Raw genomic sequence first — 13,474 nt, 5'->3', positions numbered from 1 at the left:
TATCTATTTGTCTTATTTTAAAAATGCAAGAAAAGTAGGCGGAAACGTTTTGCTGGTCCAGAACATCTAAACATATTGAAATTAATTGGTTCTTCCCGCAAACGTTAACAAGTAAATGAATTGTTTGGATCCGGTTTGGGTATCTGTGATAATAATGGATGCAACCTGAAAGGTATTTTGTTGTTATTTTTGTAACATTAAAAAAGGAAGATCGTCTATGCGTTGAACTCTTATTTGCTACCCTTTTCCTTTTGTTTCTTGAATAACAAATCGCTCTATTTCATTTCGCGGCAATTATCGAGCCATTTACGTGATTGTTTTCCAGCAAAGCGAACAACGTTTTTTTCAAAAGATTGAAGTGTGCGAATAATGCAAAACCAACCTGCGAACACACAAATTGTTCCTCTGTGTTAAAAACTATCGTGAACATTTTGTTAAGATTTCGCAAACTTACAAAAAATTGTTCCCGAATAATTTTTCCGATCTCATATGCAAATTTTTTTTCAAGTTAGCGCCGTAATAATTATAAATTTAACTTGTGAGGAAATAGATCGAACTTAATCGGTGTTATTGCGAACGATCTGTGCTCTGTTTCAGAAACTGCTGAGAAGATTTGCGAGTGTGAGTGTCAAAACGGGCAAACTGAAGATGACAGAACAGACTGTACTGCTATGTGCAAGGAGCCATTAGAGAAGGCATTGAAGATAGATAACTGTGTCAATTTGAAAAATGCCTCATTTGACCAAACTAACGAGGACTGTAAGTACGATGGGTTTGATATGCAGAGGCCTCTCGTAACTTTTGGTAATGTTGGTGGGCCACCACCTAAACAGAAACCACCACAAAAAAAGCCACCACAAAATGCAGGCGCAGAAAAACCGCCCCCAGAGTCACCAGAAGGAACCAAACAGACAGTTAATGCTGGAACTGAAAGTGAAGATGAAGGTGGAACTGGCACATCCGGGTGGAATGGCCCATCTGGCGTGAACAGTGGCATACTTATTATTTCCTTCATAATCGGATTCATGTTTGCTTAACGCTTTCGTTAACACCAGAAGGAATTAAAACTCAATCGAGGGGGGTTGTTCTGAAGTCGGCAAAGTACTCGCTGAAAACTTCATCAGAATTTTAATAATAATTTTTCTTCCGTTGCCCCCCCCCCCTCACCTGTTTCCCGCACCACACAGTACGGGTTTCAAGATATGACAGCAAACAGACAATAGAGCATTATGAATTATTAGAGTCTTTTCGTTCGGACTTTCAAATAATATGCATGACAAACTAAGTTGCAATGGTCACAAACGGAAAAAAAGTTCATGTGCTATTAGTCTCCTGAGAAAAAAAACTGAGTTAATTCATGTGTTATTAATAGCCGCCCTCATCTTCTCAGCCGGCTATTATTGCGCTCGTATTTTTTTTTACAATTCAAAGAATTTGAATTGTATCGGGGCGCTGTCTTTTTTACGACTCGAAGAGGAGTATTGGTTTTCTTAAGGTTTTTTTTTACCGGAAGTACTATTCGTTCAGACGATGTTTTAACCTAAAAGCGAAAGCGAGTAAAATTGCAGTGTGAACTAATTTTTTCTGAGCGACAGAAGTTTTTTGATCATGCGCTGCGTTTAGTGAATGACTTTTTGGCATTGAAAAGTAGTTTTTGACTGAATGGCACATATTGATAACCGTTTTTAGCCGTTTTTTCGTCTAAGTGGCCTAGTTTTTTTGCTTGTAATTTGGTTTTTTGTACAAATAATTTTTAATCGATGCTATGTTGAAATGTAAACCCCGGAAATTGATAGCACATTATGTTGCATAGCCTGAAATTGCGTTTCAAATGCGAAATTGGCACATATTTCTTGACTTTTTAGTTAATTTTTGGCTTTTTTTTCTATTAATTTCTTCGTTTTTGGATCTTTTAGCTGTTTTTTGTCAAAAATCAGTTAATATGGCAACTTCCCTTTGATAATTCATATACTCAATGCCTCTTTCTACCTCGATGTAATTTTGTTTCATAAAATTGTACATTTGCTAATCCGATTTTCGTTGTTTTTTGGCAATTTTTTTCAGTTTTTTGTTTGTATTTTGCTTTTAATTACTAGAAATAGTATTTTGGGGAACATGAGGGACTTTAATTTCGTTTCAATAAGAATTCAATCATTTTTTGGTGTTACGTTTTTGAAAAAACCGATAAATTTTTTTCATAAATGCAGTCTTAAATATTTTTTGACCACTATTTTGCAAAATTTTTCATTGTTTCGTATGTCTGAATTCTGCTTTTTCTTGTTTTATTCTGTTCAGCAAGTTGGATTTTTGTCTCGAATGACTCGTTGTCTTTTCTATGTCTCGAATGCTGATCAATGAAATGTACTCGTTTTTCTTGATTTTTTTAAATTTGATTTTTAACTCAAAAATCAGGAATTGGTCTTTTTGTTACGGTGTTCCTAACATTGTGTCCATATTCTTTACATTCTTGTTTGTATCATTCTAGTTTTGTCCTGGCACCTACTTTTGTATTCGTTATATTGATTTTTTCAGTTGTTAAAAAATTGAATGTTTTCAGCTTTTTCTTAGATCTTGGTTTCTTCGGTTTGCAATTGATTTAATTCAAAATAAGGCAGTACTGGGAGTTTGCTAGAAAGTCTTTTCCAATATTTCGACTTATTACTTTTCATTGCAATTTTCTTCCGGGCTTGGTATTGTTTTTAGACGACTGTTTGCCTTTGAATATTATTCTGTTGCTTTTGTTTTTCTATGATTAATTTAATTTTTGAATTAGTTTGAAATCATGTTGTCTAGCATATATACAACAAGGAAGAATCAATTATTACTTTTGTCTTAATTGCCGTGATTATAAATCTAATTGTAGTGGCTCTCCGATTCTTAAGTTTGAGCACTCTTTTTTGAATAATTTTGACTTTCCTGTCTTTTTTGAAAAGTTTTTATCTGCCGTTTGCTTTCGCGATCTTTTTGAGATTAGAATCATTAATTATCTGAGGGCAATTGATGCCCCTGTCAGCTTTGTCAGGCTATCAGTTTTTTGACCATCCTAAAAATTTCGGACTTTTTTAACGTTACCAAACGTTTTCAATAAAATTTTGCTGCATTTTCTTTCTCTTGGTGACAGTCGGTTAAATTTCACCGATTTTTAGATCAGACCCGCGGAGGTATTGAGTTAATGGTTTAATACAAAAGGTAATGGCTTCAGCTTTTTGTGAAGTTTTGGTGTTTCGAGTCGCTTCCGGAATTCTTCCGGCTATGTTTTTTTTTAAGATCTGTTCACACATTTTCATGATTTTTGAAGTCAAACTGGAGTAGTGATTTTGGTCACGCCGAAACAGGAAGTGGAGCGAAAAAGCGAGTGGTTTTGCGGCGTGAAATTTTTTTGCTCTAAATTTAAAGTAGAGCGAGAAAACGGTGTTTGAACAAAAATTCGCTTTCTCGCTAGTGGTTTTTTGTTCACATGCGGCAATTTCACTTTGATTTTTACTGTTTTTTCGATTTTTTGGATCGGATTTTTTTCTAAATGGTTTTCCCAATCCATTCATAGTCCGTTCAAGGTCTAGTTTTCCGTTTAGTCAATGAAAATTCTTTCAATTGTACGTCAGGACTTGTCCTGCTATGTTTTTTTACTTCGTCAAACTTTTTTTCGCTTTACCATTTTGCCGCTTTTTCGATATTTTGCGTGAAATCTTTTTGACTTCTCTAGGCTAGTTTCTCTCTTCTCTCATTCTGCTAAAAGTGAATTTGAACATCAGTTGTTAAGCAAAGCAATTCAAAATGAACAGAGTCAGTACAAAAAATTGAAGTCAGAAATAGAAACGGGATAAACCCATAAAGCCCAATTTTAGATGCCCGCTATAGATGCCCGCTATTGATAATAGCCCCTGTAGCCTCTCTCTTAGAAACAGAAGTACGTTATGTTCAACTACGAAATGCCATCAAAACAAATCGGACTTAAAAAATGTTTTTGTACAAAAATCTTTTTTTTTTCAAATCTTCTATTCTTTCAATCCCAATCATGCTTATTGGAATCAACGGCGGCTATTTTCCGGCAATCTGCCGGGTATGTTTTAGATATTATAGATAATTGGAAGACAATCAGAAGCAGTACTTTCAATGAGTTAGGTTTAGAAAGATTGAGAACTAAATTGTACATATTTATGAGATGCCTTAACTGTTTCCTCCCCCGTCCCCTCCTTCCCTCTAACTTCCATTTGCACTTTACCCCCCCCCCAATGATTTACTCCAATTTAAAGTTATATAACCTTAACCCTTTAATTGTTTTTAAAGAATTCAGTTGCATTTTTTTTCGATATTATAGATAATTGGAAGACAATCAGAAGCAGTACTTTCAATGATTTAGATTTAGAAAGGTTGAGAACTAAATTGTACATATTTATGAGATGCCTTAACTGTTTCCTCCCCCCGTCCCCTCCTTCCCTCTAACTTCCATTTGCACTTTACCCCCCCCCCCCCCCCCCCCCAATGATGTACTCCAATTTAAAGTTATATAACCTTAACCCTTTAATTGTTTTTAAAGAATTCAGTTGCATTTTTTTTGACTTTTTCATATAAAATTATTCACTTTGCTAATGGCACAAAGTTAAACTTATCTCTGTTTTTCGTTCACGTCGAAATTCAGCCTCGGAATTTAACACCAGTACCATTAACAATGGATCTTTAAACAATTTTATATGAAAAAGTGGATCTTTTCCGTTTGTGCCCCCCCCAGTACGTTATGCTCCCCCCAGTTACAGAGCACGTGCCATTACATAGTAAATCATCATGTAAAAATATGGCACGTGCGTCTGGGGGGTGCAAATAATATGCACCCACTAAGCTGGGGGGGCACAAACGGAAAAGATCCGAAAAAGTTATAAGTTAATTGTAATTTTGCATTATAATACAAAATCTCGGTGGTCTCCATTATCAAATAATCTTGGTTTATATTGATCTAAAATTTAAATGTTTGCTGATTAATTCTTATTGCCAATCTTAAGGTTTTCTCCGATATCTGACGTTTCTTCCTCTCTCCCTCAGCCTTTTAACTCTCCTTTTTTAATTTCCTCGCGTTAATGAACTGCGCTCAAGTATCCTCCTGTTGGAAGACATTGCTTACGAAAATACTCCCCTCTCATTGGGTGAGTACAATAAAAATTCGGGCTTGTTTCTAATTCATCAAGAGATTGATTCAGCTCAACTCAAGCGTCTAGGAAAAGTTATCTTCACATTGCGTCCCACACAATCGGGTCGCTGATTATCAGACAGTTCAACTACTTGCTGTGTTCAACTACGGAGCTCGTGACAACAAAAAAGTCGGAAAAAGTCGGAAAAAATGCAATTAAATTCGTTAAGTTAAGGAGTAATTAAGGTAAAGGTTTTTATTTATAGTGGTTGGCTACAATTTGGCTACAACGGAAACAGTTTTTATTATTCAAATCAGACGAGAATTTAAAAGTAAGAGAAAACACTGAATTCAAGTTTTTAAATTCCAAGATAATTAGTTTTAGTTCTTAGATTACATCCGAAGTACTTTATTTATTAATTTAAATTAATCAACCGACCTTTTAGTCCTTTGATTTCAAAACACTCCCAAGGGAGTTAGAGCTGTGTCTTGACACAGTTTATCCAATTCCATTTTACCCAACTTTCCCTAAAACACAATGGCAACACTATACACACACGCAATGCAACCTGCCAGCTAGACCGCAATGACATTTAATGCTAAATTTATCAGAAGTTATATAGCCGATGAAATGAAGGCTCACGTCTGCGTGAAAAGATGATGGCAGAATCGGTAATCATCTAATGAATGCATTGTGATCCCAAGATGTTTAAACCCAAAGGGAGTATCGAAAAAGAACAATAATTGACCAAAACTAGGAAAATCCTAATAACAAAAATTGCCTTGAACAAAAAAATTTAATTTTTCACCGGGCTCAACAATCATACCCGAAGAAGTTTACTATAAATGGAGGCGTCGTAGTTAGCATAATAAATGAGTTTTGGAGAAATATTTCGTTGGTTTTCAAATGTATGTCTAAATGGAGAGTAGGCTTAATTGCTGGAAACTACATGCGTAGAAGGAAGGAAAAGTTTCCAATGGTAATAAGAAAACAAAGATCTTCGTTTGCCCCCCCCCCGCTTAGTGGGAGCATTTTAGTTGCACCCACCAGACTCATGTGCCGCATGTTCCCGGGTTATTGATCATACAACTTTCTCGGATTTCGCACTAGGTCACATATGATTCTCATAAATCGTACTACCCGGGTCGAGGTGTCACCGCCATTCAACGCAAAATTATGTAAGATAAGCGGTTAATGCGGAAATTTTTGTAAGATAAGCGGTGAATGCGGTGAAATTACATAAATCAGGTGGTGAATGCGGTGAAAAAAACTTTATCGCCTGATAGCGCTGAAATTACATAATTTCACCGCTGAATTTCGCGGTGAAATTACTTAAATTCACCGCTTCGAAAAAAAATGTCCAAATTAAGTAGGATGAGAGGTGAAAGCGGTGAAATTACTTAAATTCACCGCTTCGAAAAAAATGTCCAAATTAAGTAAGATGAGAGGTGAAAGCGGTGAAATTACATAAATTCACCGCTTCGAAAAAAAGTGTCCAAATTATGCAAGATGAGCGGTGAAAGCGGTGAGCTTACATAAATTCACCGCTTAGAAAAAATTGTTAAATATGTTTGAGATCAGCAAAGAATGCGGTGAAATTAATGGTGAGTGTTTGAGGAATTGTTAGATTTGCCTTCCCACTAAAATTACCCCTTAATCTTACATCTTCTTGTAATCTCTTGTAACTTACAAAAATTCACCACATTTCACCGCTAAAATATGTAATTTCACCGCTAAGAATTTCAAATCTTACAAAAATTCAACGCGCATGTTTTGCAGAAAGTAGAGTGAATTCGATTTATATTCAAACAAAAAATAATAGAATTTAGTGAGAGATGGCGCAGTGGAAGAATATGTGGATGACATGCAGGAGGTGAGAGGTTCGGAACCTTGTGAGGGAGGTGAAATTACATATTTTAGCGCTGAATTGTGGTGAATTTTTGTAAGATCACCGCTAAGTCTAGCAGTGAACTTACATAATTTCACCGAATTCACCGCATTTCACCGCAAAATTATGTACAAAATTTGCGGTGAAAAAACTAACTTTTCACCGCTTATCTTCCATATTTTTGCATTTTTTTCTCGACCCGGGTACGTCATATGTAATTTGTATGATTTCTTGGTAGTCAGGATCATACAAAAAATAAATCCTACTCTCAAAAAGTAAATGAAGCGTAGAGAAAATTTTTTTTCTCTGAAATCATACTAGGTCATATATGATTTGTATGACTTCTTAGTACTCATACAAGGATCATACAGAAAAATTTCACATAAGGCTTCTGACTTAGAAAAATAGTGGGCTTCAGAAGCAACAATTAAAACCATATATGGCAGTTCTCTGGGTAAAAAACAAAAAATGAAAAAAAATAAATTCTCTGTAATCATACTAGGTCATATATCAGTCTGGGTCAAGCCTACACTCGTCTCACGTCTATGATGGAAGAACTGGAGAGTTCAGTATTAACTAGCATTGATCACCCAGGAAAACATCATCCTCGATACACTCCATGGCCCGAAACCCGAGATGGTTGAACTCCCTTTGAAACCAAAATATATGGAAACGATCGTCGGATCATCTACTCAATCCGAACGGGAAGGCAGTTCCCGCAATGCCCGTCAAAAAATGATTTGGCAAAATAAATCCCAAAGATTTATTGAAATATGAAGCATTTGTGGGGACAAACCATGGCCATTTGTTGATCCAAAATCAGTTTCAATACCTTACTTAATTATTGGTGTGTTAGGACGCAGGATTCTCAACTGCAAAAATAAAGATCGACACTCTATCAACGGCCGACTTCTGGAGGGCGCGTCTTTAGACCAAGAAATATCATTTTTGACACACAGGTTTTCCTAATCACGAAGCAACTCGAACGAGAAATAGTTGAACGCTTCTACGGAAAACTCAAAGAGTTGGCCGAAAACTGTGAAATCGAGAACAAGGAAGAAAACTTGATCAGAGACGCGTCCATCACAAACTTAATTGATCTCGCGATTTAAAGGGAACTTCTCAAACAAAGTGTAGAGTTGAGACAAGTGTTGGAACTGGCAAAAAAGATGTAATTTGGTGTGCGCCACCAACAGCAATTTTAACAACACAAAAAGATTCTCATTCCTGCTAGAGTAAACACATTCCAGTGTCCACACAGTATCCGATCTTCGTCACTTTCAAATAATTTTTACAAGCAAGGCGAGCCTCTGCCCTTTAGTGTTCAAATTTTGGTGCATATTGGCTTCCTAATCGCCGTGACAAATGCATTGCCGAAGGCAAAACATTAAACAATTGTGCTTTGTTGAACCATTTTGTCAAAATTTGCTGCAAGCACAATAACACAAAGCCTCAGAACTCAAAGAAAATGTCTGTTAACACCCCGATGAATCCGTAATGGTTGGATGAAGAACCACACCCCGAGGATTCCGTAAACTTCCTACAACCAACATAAATTTATGAATCCGACTACATTAGTTGCGAAATTATCATGGTGGCTAAAATTCATGACGACCTCGCAGAAATAGAACCTTTGAAAATGCCAAACAAAATTGGCAACATTTCCACAACAATACCCGTCGGCTCCGGAAGCACCTGCATCATTATAAAAAAAATCAATCGCAACGAGGGTGGTCAACAATAATTCAGATGCGATCTGGGTACCCAAATTTGCGAACCCACAACTACATACTTTCTCAAAAGAGCCAATCCAAATCGAAGGAAACAAATCTACAAGACAAAATGTAAAAAGAACTTACAAAATTGCTAGATATTTGAAAATTTTCCCCTTGTCCTGATAAATGTTTCATTTCACTAATAGTAGTTAATATTAAAAAAGACCAGTCAATAAAACTTGCACTTGATTAAAAATTATTAACTAAAGCGATCCACCAAAACAACTATCAAATGCCAAACATTGACAGCTTAATCGAATCCATATCTCACCAGATTAGTGATCCTGCGTCCCAAAATACCACATATATCTCTCCATTGGATTTCAAATCTGGGTACAGCCTATTAAACCAAAACCCGTTATAGCTAATCATTGCAATTTTAACGTAATAAGTGGTGATATGACAGTCACATTTGGATTTCAAACTGAATTTTACGGTCTAACAGATATGCCGGGGGGATTTGAAAATGAACTACACTTTAAAAGGCTTAAAGAATACATAGTGTTTTCTCGACGACATTTTAATAGTTGGTAGAGGATCCGAGGGAGATCAAAAACCATATGCATTAAATTGCCTTAAAAAACGGGACGAAGAAAATCTCAGAATTAACCTTTCAATATTCCACTTTGCTAAATGAGAAGTTGACTGGCTTGGCTATCATATCTCAGAATTGGGTATTTCGTCAATCAAAAGCAAAACATCTGCTATTTTGACTCTTGAAGTACCAAAAACACTCAAGAAACTCCGTTCGTTCCTTGGCTCAGTACATTGATAAGTAAATTTATTCCAGCTCTTGCACTAATTAGTCATCTGTTACGTCCCTTATTGAAAAAATCAACCAAAATTGTCTGGACTGAAGCACACAAAAATTGTTTTATTGAGCTAAAAAGAATCTGCATCGCGAACGAAACCGAGAATTGCGACTACATTTCGCAACTCGCAAAACGGGTTAAATGTGATGCTTCTCACTCCGGGTTTTGAGTCGCTCTCGAAATGTTAACAGTAGATGGGTGGAAACCGATTACTTTTACGTCTAGATTCCTAAATTCTTGTGAAGGCGAGATACAGTGTATGAAGTAGAAGTCCTGGGTGTAGTCTGGTCTATTGACTAAATTAAAAACTAGTTGTACGGCAAACATTTTGAAGTTATTACAGATCATAGAGCTCTCTTTTCAATCCTAAAAAAAATGTTCCAAAAGGTCATACAATAGCCGCTTAACTCGTTTTGCAAGATAGTGTTTTAACTTGTCAATATGAAATTGAACATATGCCAGGTGCCAAAATGGGCCTAGAAGATTACATATTTTGACTACCTAACCAAAAAACTGACGAAATTTCCACAAATGATGAGGAAATTATTGTCGCTCAGCTTGATCTTATTTTTGCATCTGCAAACTCCCTAATTATAAAATCTAGTCAATCTGCTCTTCATTTGCTGAGTTTGCAAAAACTATATGATCCGGCACCGCGAATCACGACTGATAGTGAATCTAATATAATCTAAATAAGTACAATTAGCACATCTGACACTCGCTTACACATACAAGAATTTCACTTATCCCCCGCAACGCAAAACTCGTTAACAAATGCCATTTATAATACCGACAACTCCAAATATGCATACGCCGCGTTGCCAATACCAATTAACATTACACTCGCCAATCGAAATCCACATCATTTCAGCCGTTTTTTCCTAATTAAGAATGAAATGTACTCCGCGGGGCGCAAAACTCAATTCTATGAGCCCATCTTCCCGCTAACTAAAGACATTCCAACGATCTTTTTAAAAGTCACCAACCAAGAATAAAATCAGTGCTCTATGCCCAATATATCTCTCAGAATTATTTGTCTCAATTTGTTTCCAAATCAGATCTCAACTTGTCTAAGTATAACGTTAACTTCAACTCAATAAGCATAATTAATATGCATCCCAAAAAACAACTCTTCCAAGTCCCATTTAGTGACTCGTCCCGCGCAGTGCATCCACCCTCTACTCCGTCTCGCACAGGGAATCCGCCCTCTACTCCCTCTGGCACAGCGAATCCTCCCTCAGCTCCCACTACGCCAACTTCACCTGCGGCATCCTGTATCATCAGCAACCCTCTAACTCCCAATCCAAAAATACCAACCTTCGATCACATCATAGGGAGAATATTTAATAAATCACTGATAAAGTCCTCAAACTAGTAAAGACGCGGTCTTCAAAGAGGTGCCCGATTGTAATCTAACAAACAACAAAGCAAGTTTGAAAGAACTCAGCTCATACATCCACTCGTTTTGGCGGGATCTACAGGTCCACTCTGGTTGCGTCTGCATAGAAAAGATGATTGCTATCCCTCATGTTTTACGAGAAACGCCACGCGAGCCACACTAGTACGTGGGGAATGATATGTATGGCTACACATTGCTGGTGGCCATACATGAACAGTAAATTAATAGTCAAATCTATTGGGAGTAAATCTTGTACTCCAATTTGTCAGAACCCTAAACCTGTAATTCACGCTAAGTAATTTCAACCTTATATACCGTGTGATCAACCAAACCAGGAAATACAAACTCATTTTGGGGAACCAATTATGAGAAAGGACATGAAATATACTAGTAGTAGAGGCTAAGCAGAGCTGGGGAGTGTGAAAATACGCACCTATTAATAACAGTTACGTATAGCCTATTTTCATCAATTTTCCAAAGACGTAACTAAAAAAGAGAGTGAGAACAATAGACCTGTCATCTTATTATAATTACCCAGTGGTAATTATCTTAGTTACCCCCACGGAAACGCATCCAGTTTTCCGCTCTAATGCACTTCAAATTGTCTTTTTTTTCAAGGATTAAGTCTTTTTTAAGTGAATAATTTTTTTCATCAGATAGATCTAGCAGGTGCATAAACATTTTGAATAAAAGTGCATACTTTCATATTTTCGTTTTTTCCATTTGTCAGTTTTCGAAGAAAAAGAGCTTTCTTTTTTTCAAATTTTTGTGTTTAGTTAAAAAAATGTTTTTTTGATAAAAATGTCAATTTACTTAAAATATTTTTGATTGAAAAATGTCGTTATTTACATAAGGTTTTTGATGAAAAATGCATAATTTGATATTTCTTTTTTTTTGCATTTGTCAGTTTTCGAAAAAAAAATAGTTTTTTTGAATTTTTGAGTTTAATAAAAAAACTTTTTTGATAAAAATGTTAATTTACTTAGAATATTTTTTATTGAAAAATGTCGTTTATTACATAAGGTTTTTGATGAAAAACGTAAATCTTGATGTTTTTATTTTTCTATTTTTCAGTTTTTCAGTTTTAGAAGTCTTTTTAATGTAAAAGTTTTAGTTTAATTTTTTGAATAAAATTTCTTTTTACTAAAAAAATTTTCATTCAAAAATGTCGTTTTCTACATAAGGTGTATAACAAAAATCTCATATATTGATGTTTTTTATTTTTTTATTTTTCTATTTTTCAGTTTTTGAAGTTTTTTTATGTTATTTTTTTTGGTTTTTTTTAAAACAACTTTTTGTTCAAAAATGTCGTTTTTAACATAAGGAGTTTAGCAAAAAATGTAGATTTTGATGTTTTTTATTTTTCTACTTTCCTTTTTCTCAGTTTTTGAAGTTTTTGATGTAAAACTTTTGTTTTTTTCGCAAAAAATCTTTTTTCTTAAAACAAACTTTGTTCAAAAATGTCGTTTTTTACATAAGGATTTTAACAGAAAGAGCAAAATTCGATGTTTTCTGGGAATTGAGTGAGACTGCCAGACGAAAAGTGTGTGTGACAAGAACATTTTTCCAAGATGATCCCAACCGATGTTATTTCACAATCAAGCTCTTCACTCGAGGGACTGAAAAGCACAGTTTTAGGAGGAAATGCTTTCTTTCGGTCCGAATTGGTGAGCTGCAGAAACTACATCGAATGAGCAATGAAATTTTTTCAGTGCTGAACAAAGTCAAAAACCAAACAAAATCGCATGGAAGTAATTGTAAATTTTTATATTTTTTGTGATGTTGTTTATTTATATTTATTCACTTTTTGAATTAAACTCTTCCAGAACAGTCGCTTGATATCAACATTGAGGAAATTGCAGAGTTCGAAAAGGAAATCAGTCAAAGTTTTGTTGGAAATACAAAAAGGAAAAATTATTTTTTGGCTGTCGGTCGAAGTTTTGACAAAAATGCGGATCTAGATAAAATTAACAGAGATTCCCTTTGGCGGACTAATAGGAGTTGGCGATTCAAAGTTAGGGAAACTTTTGAAATGATCAAAAGTTTTTCGTTTACATGCAAAATTTCATAATGCAACGGGATACCTGAAAACAAATCTGAATATTGGTCCCGGGTATTTTTATATGGTTCCATTCCTTAATTCAAAATTAAACTTTTGGTTCTCGGGGCATATATTTGGTCTAGCGTATTGTTGTTTTCTGGAATTGTCACTACGAATCCATTTAATCAAAGTGTGAATCATTATTTCCTAAACACGAACAAAAGTCAGTTGCACTCTAATGACAGATCATAACAATCACGCAGCTGACTTTATTTTCAATAATAACAATCAGGAGCGACCTCCTTGGAAAATTTGTGGACGCACTTGCTCTCGAACAGGTTTTTTGTCAAAATTCCAGTGCTTAGTTGTATTAATACTTCTTCTTAGTTCAATTATCAACCTTATTTATTCCAGAACTTGTGACGAACGAACAATT

The 13,474-nt window shown here is 35.4% G+C and overlaps 1 protein-coding gene across 3 annotated transcripts in view; it reads left to right on the top strand.

The window, feature by feature from the left end:
- The window catches only part of LOC142342487 (uncharacterized), a 109,364-nt gene that overhangs the window by 32,218 nt on the left and 63,672 nt on the right, over positions 1–13,474 (top strand). For 2 of the 3 annotated variants that reach the window (XM_075393833.1, XM_075393832.1), the window contains exon 3: positions 598–1,402. The exons of the other annotated variant lie outside the window; for it this stretch is intronic. In XM_075393833.1, coding sequence (XP_075249948.1) covers positions 598–1,037 — 440 coding nt within the window. In that variant the 3' untranslated portion in view covers positions 1,038–1,402. Of the gene's footprint in view, positions 1–597; positions 1,403–13,474 lie in introns of those variants that run through there. 3 annotated transcript variants of the gene reach the window in all.

The sequence above is a fragment of the Convolutriloba macropyga genome, chromosome 7, assembly GCF_964194025.1.
Source record: "Convolutriloba macropyga chromosome 7, txConMacr16.3, whole genome shotgun sequence".
Lineage (NCBI taxonomy): Eukaryota > Metazoa > Xenacoelomorpha > Acoela > Convolutidae > Convolutriloba > Convolutriloba macropyga.
Note: the sequence above shows the minus strand (reverse complement) of the source record. Positions and strands in the feature narration are given on the sequence as shown.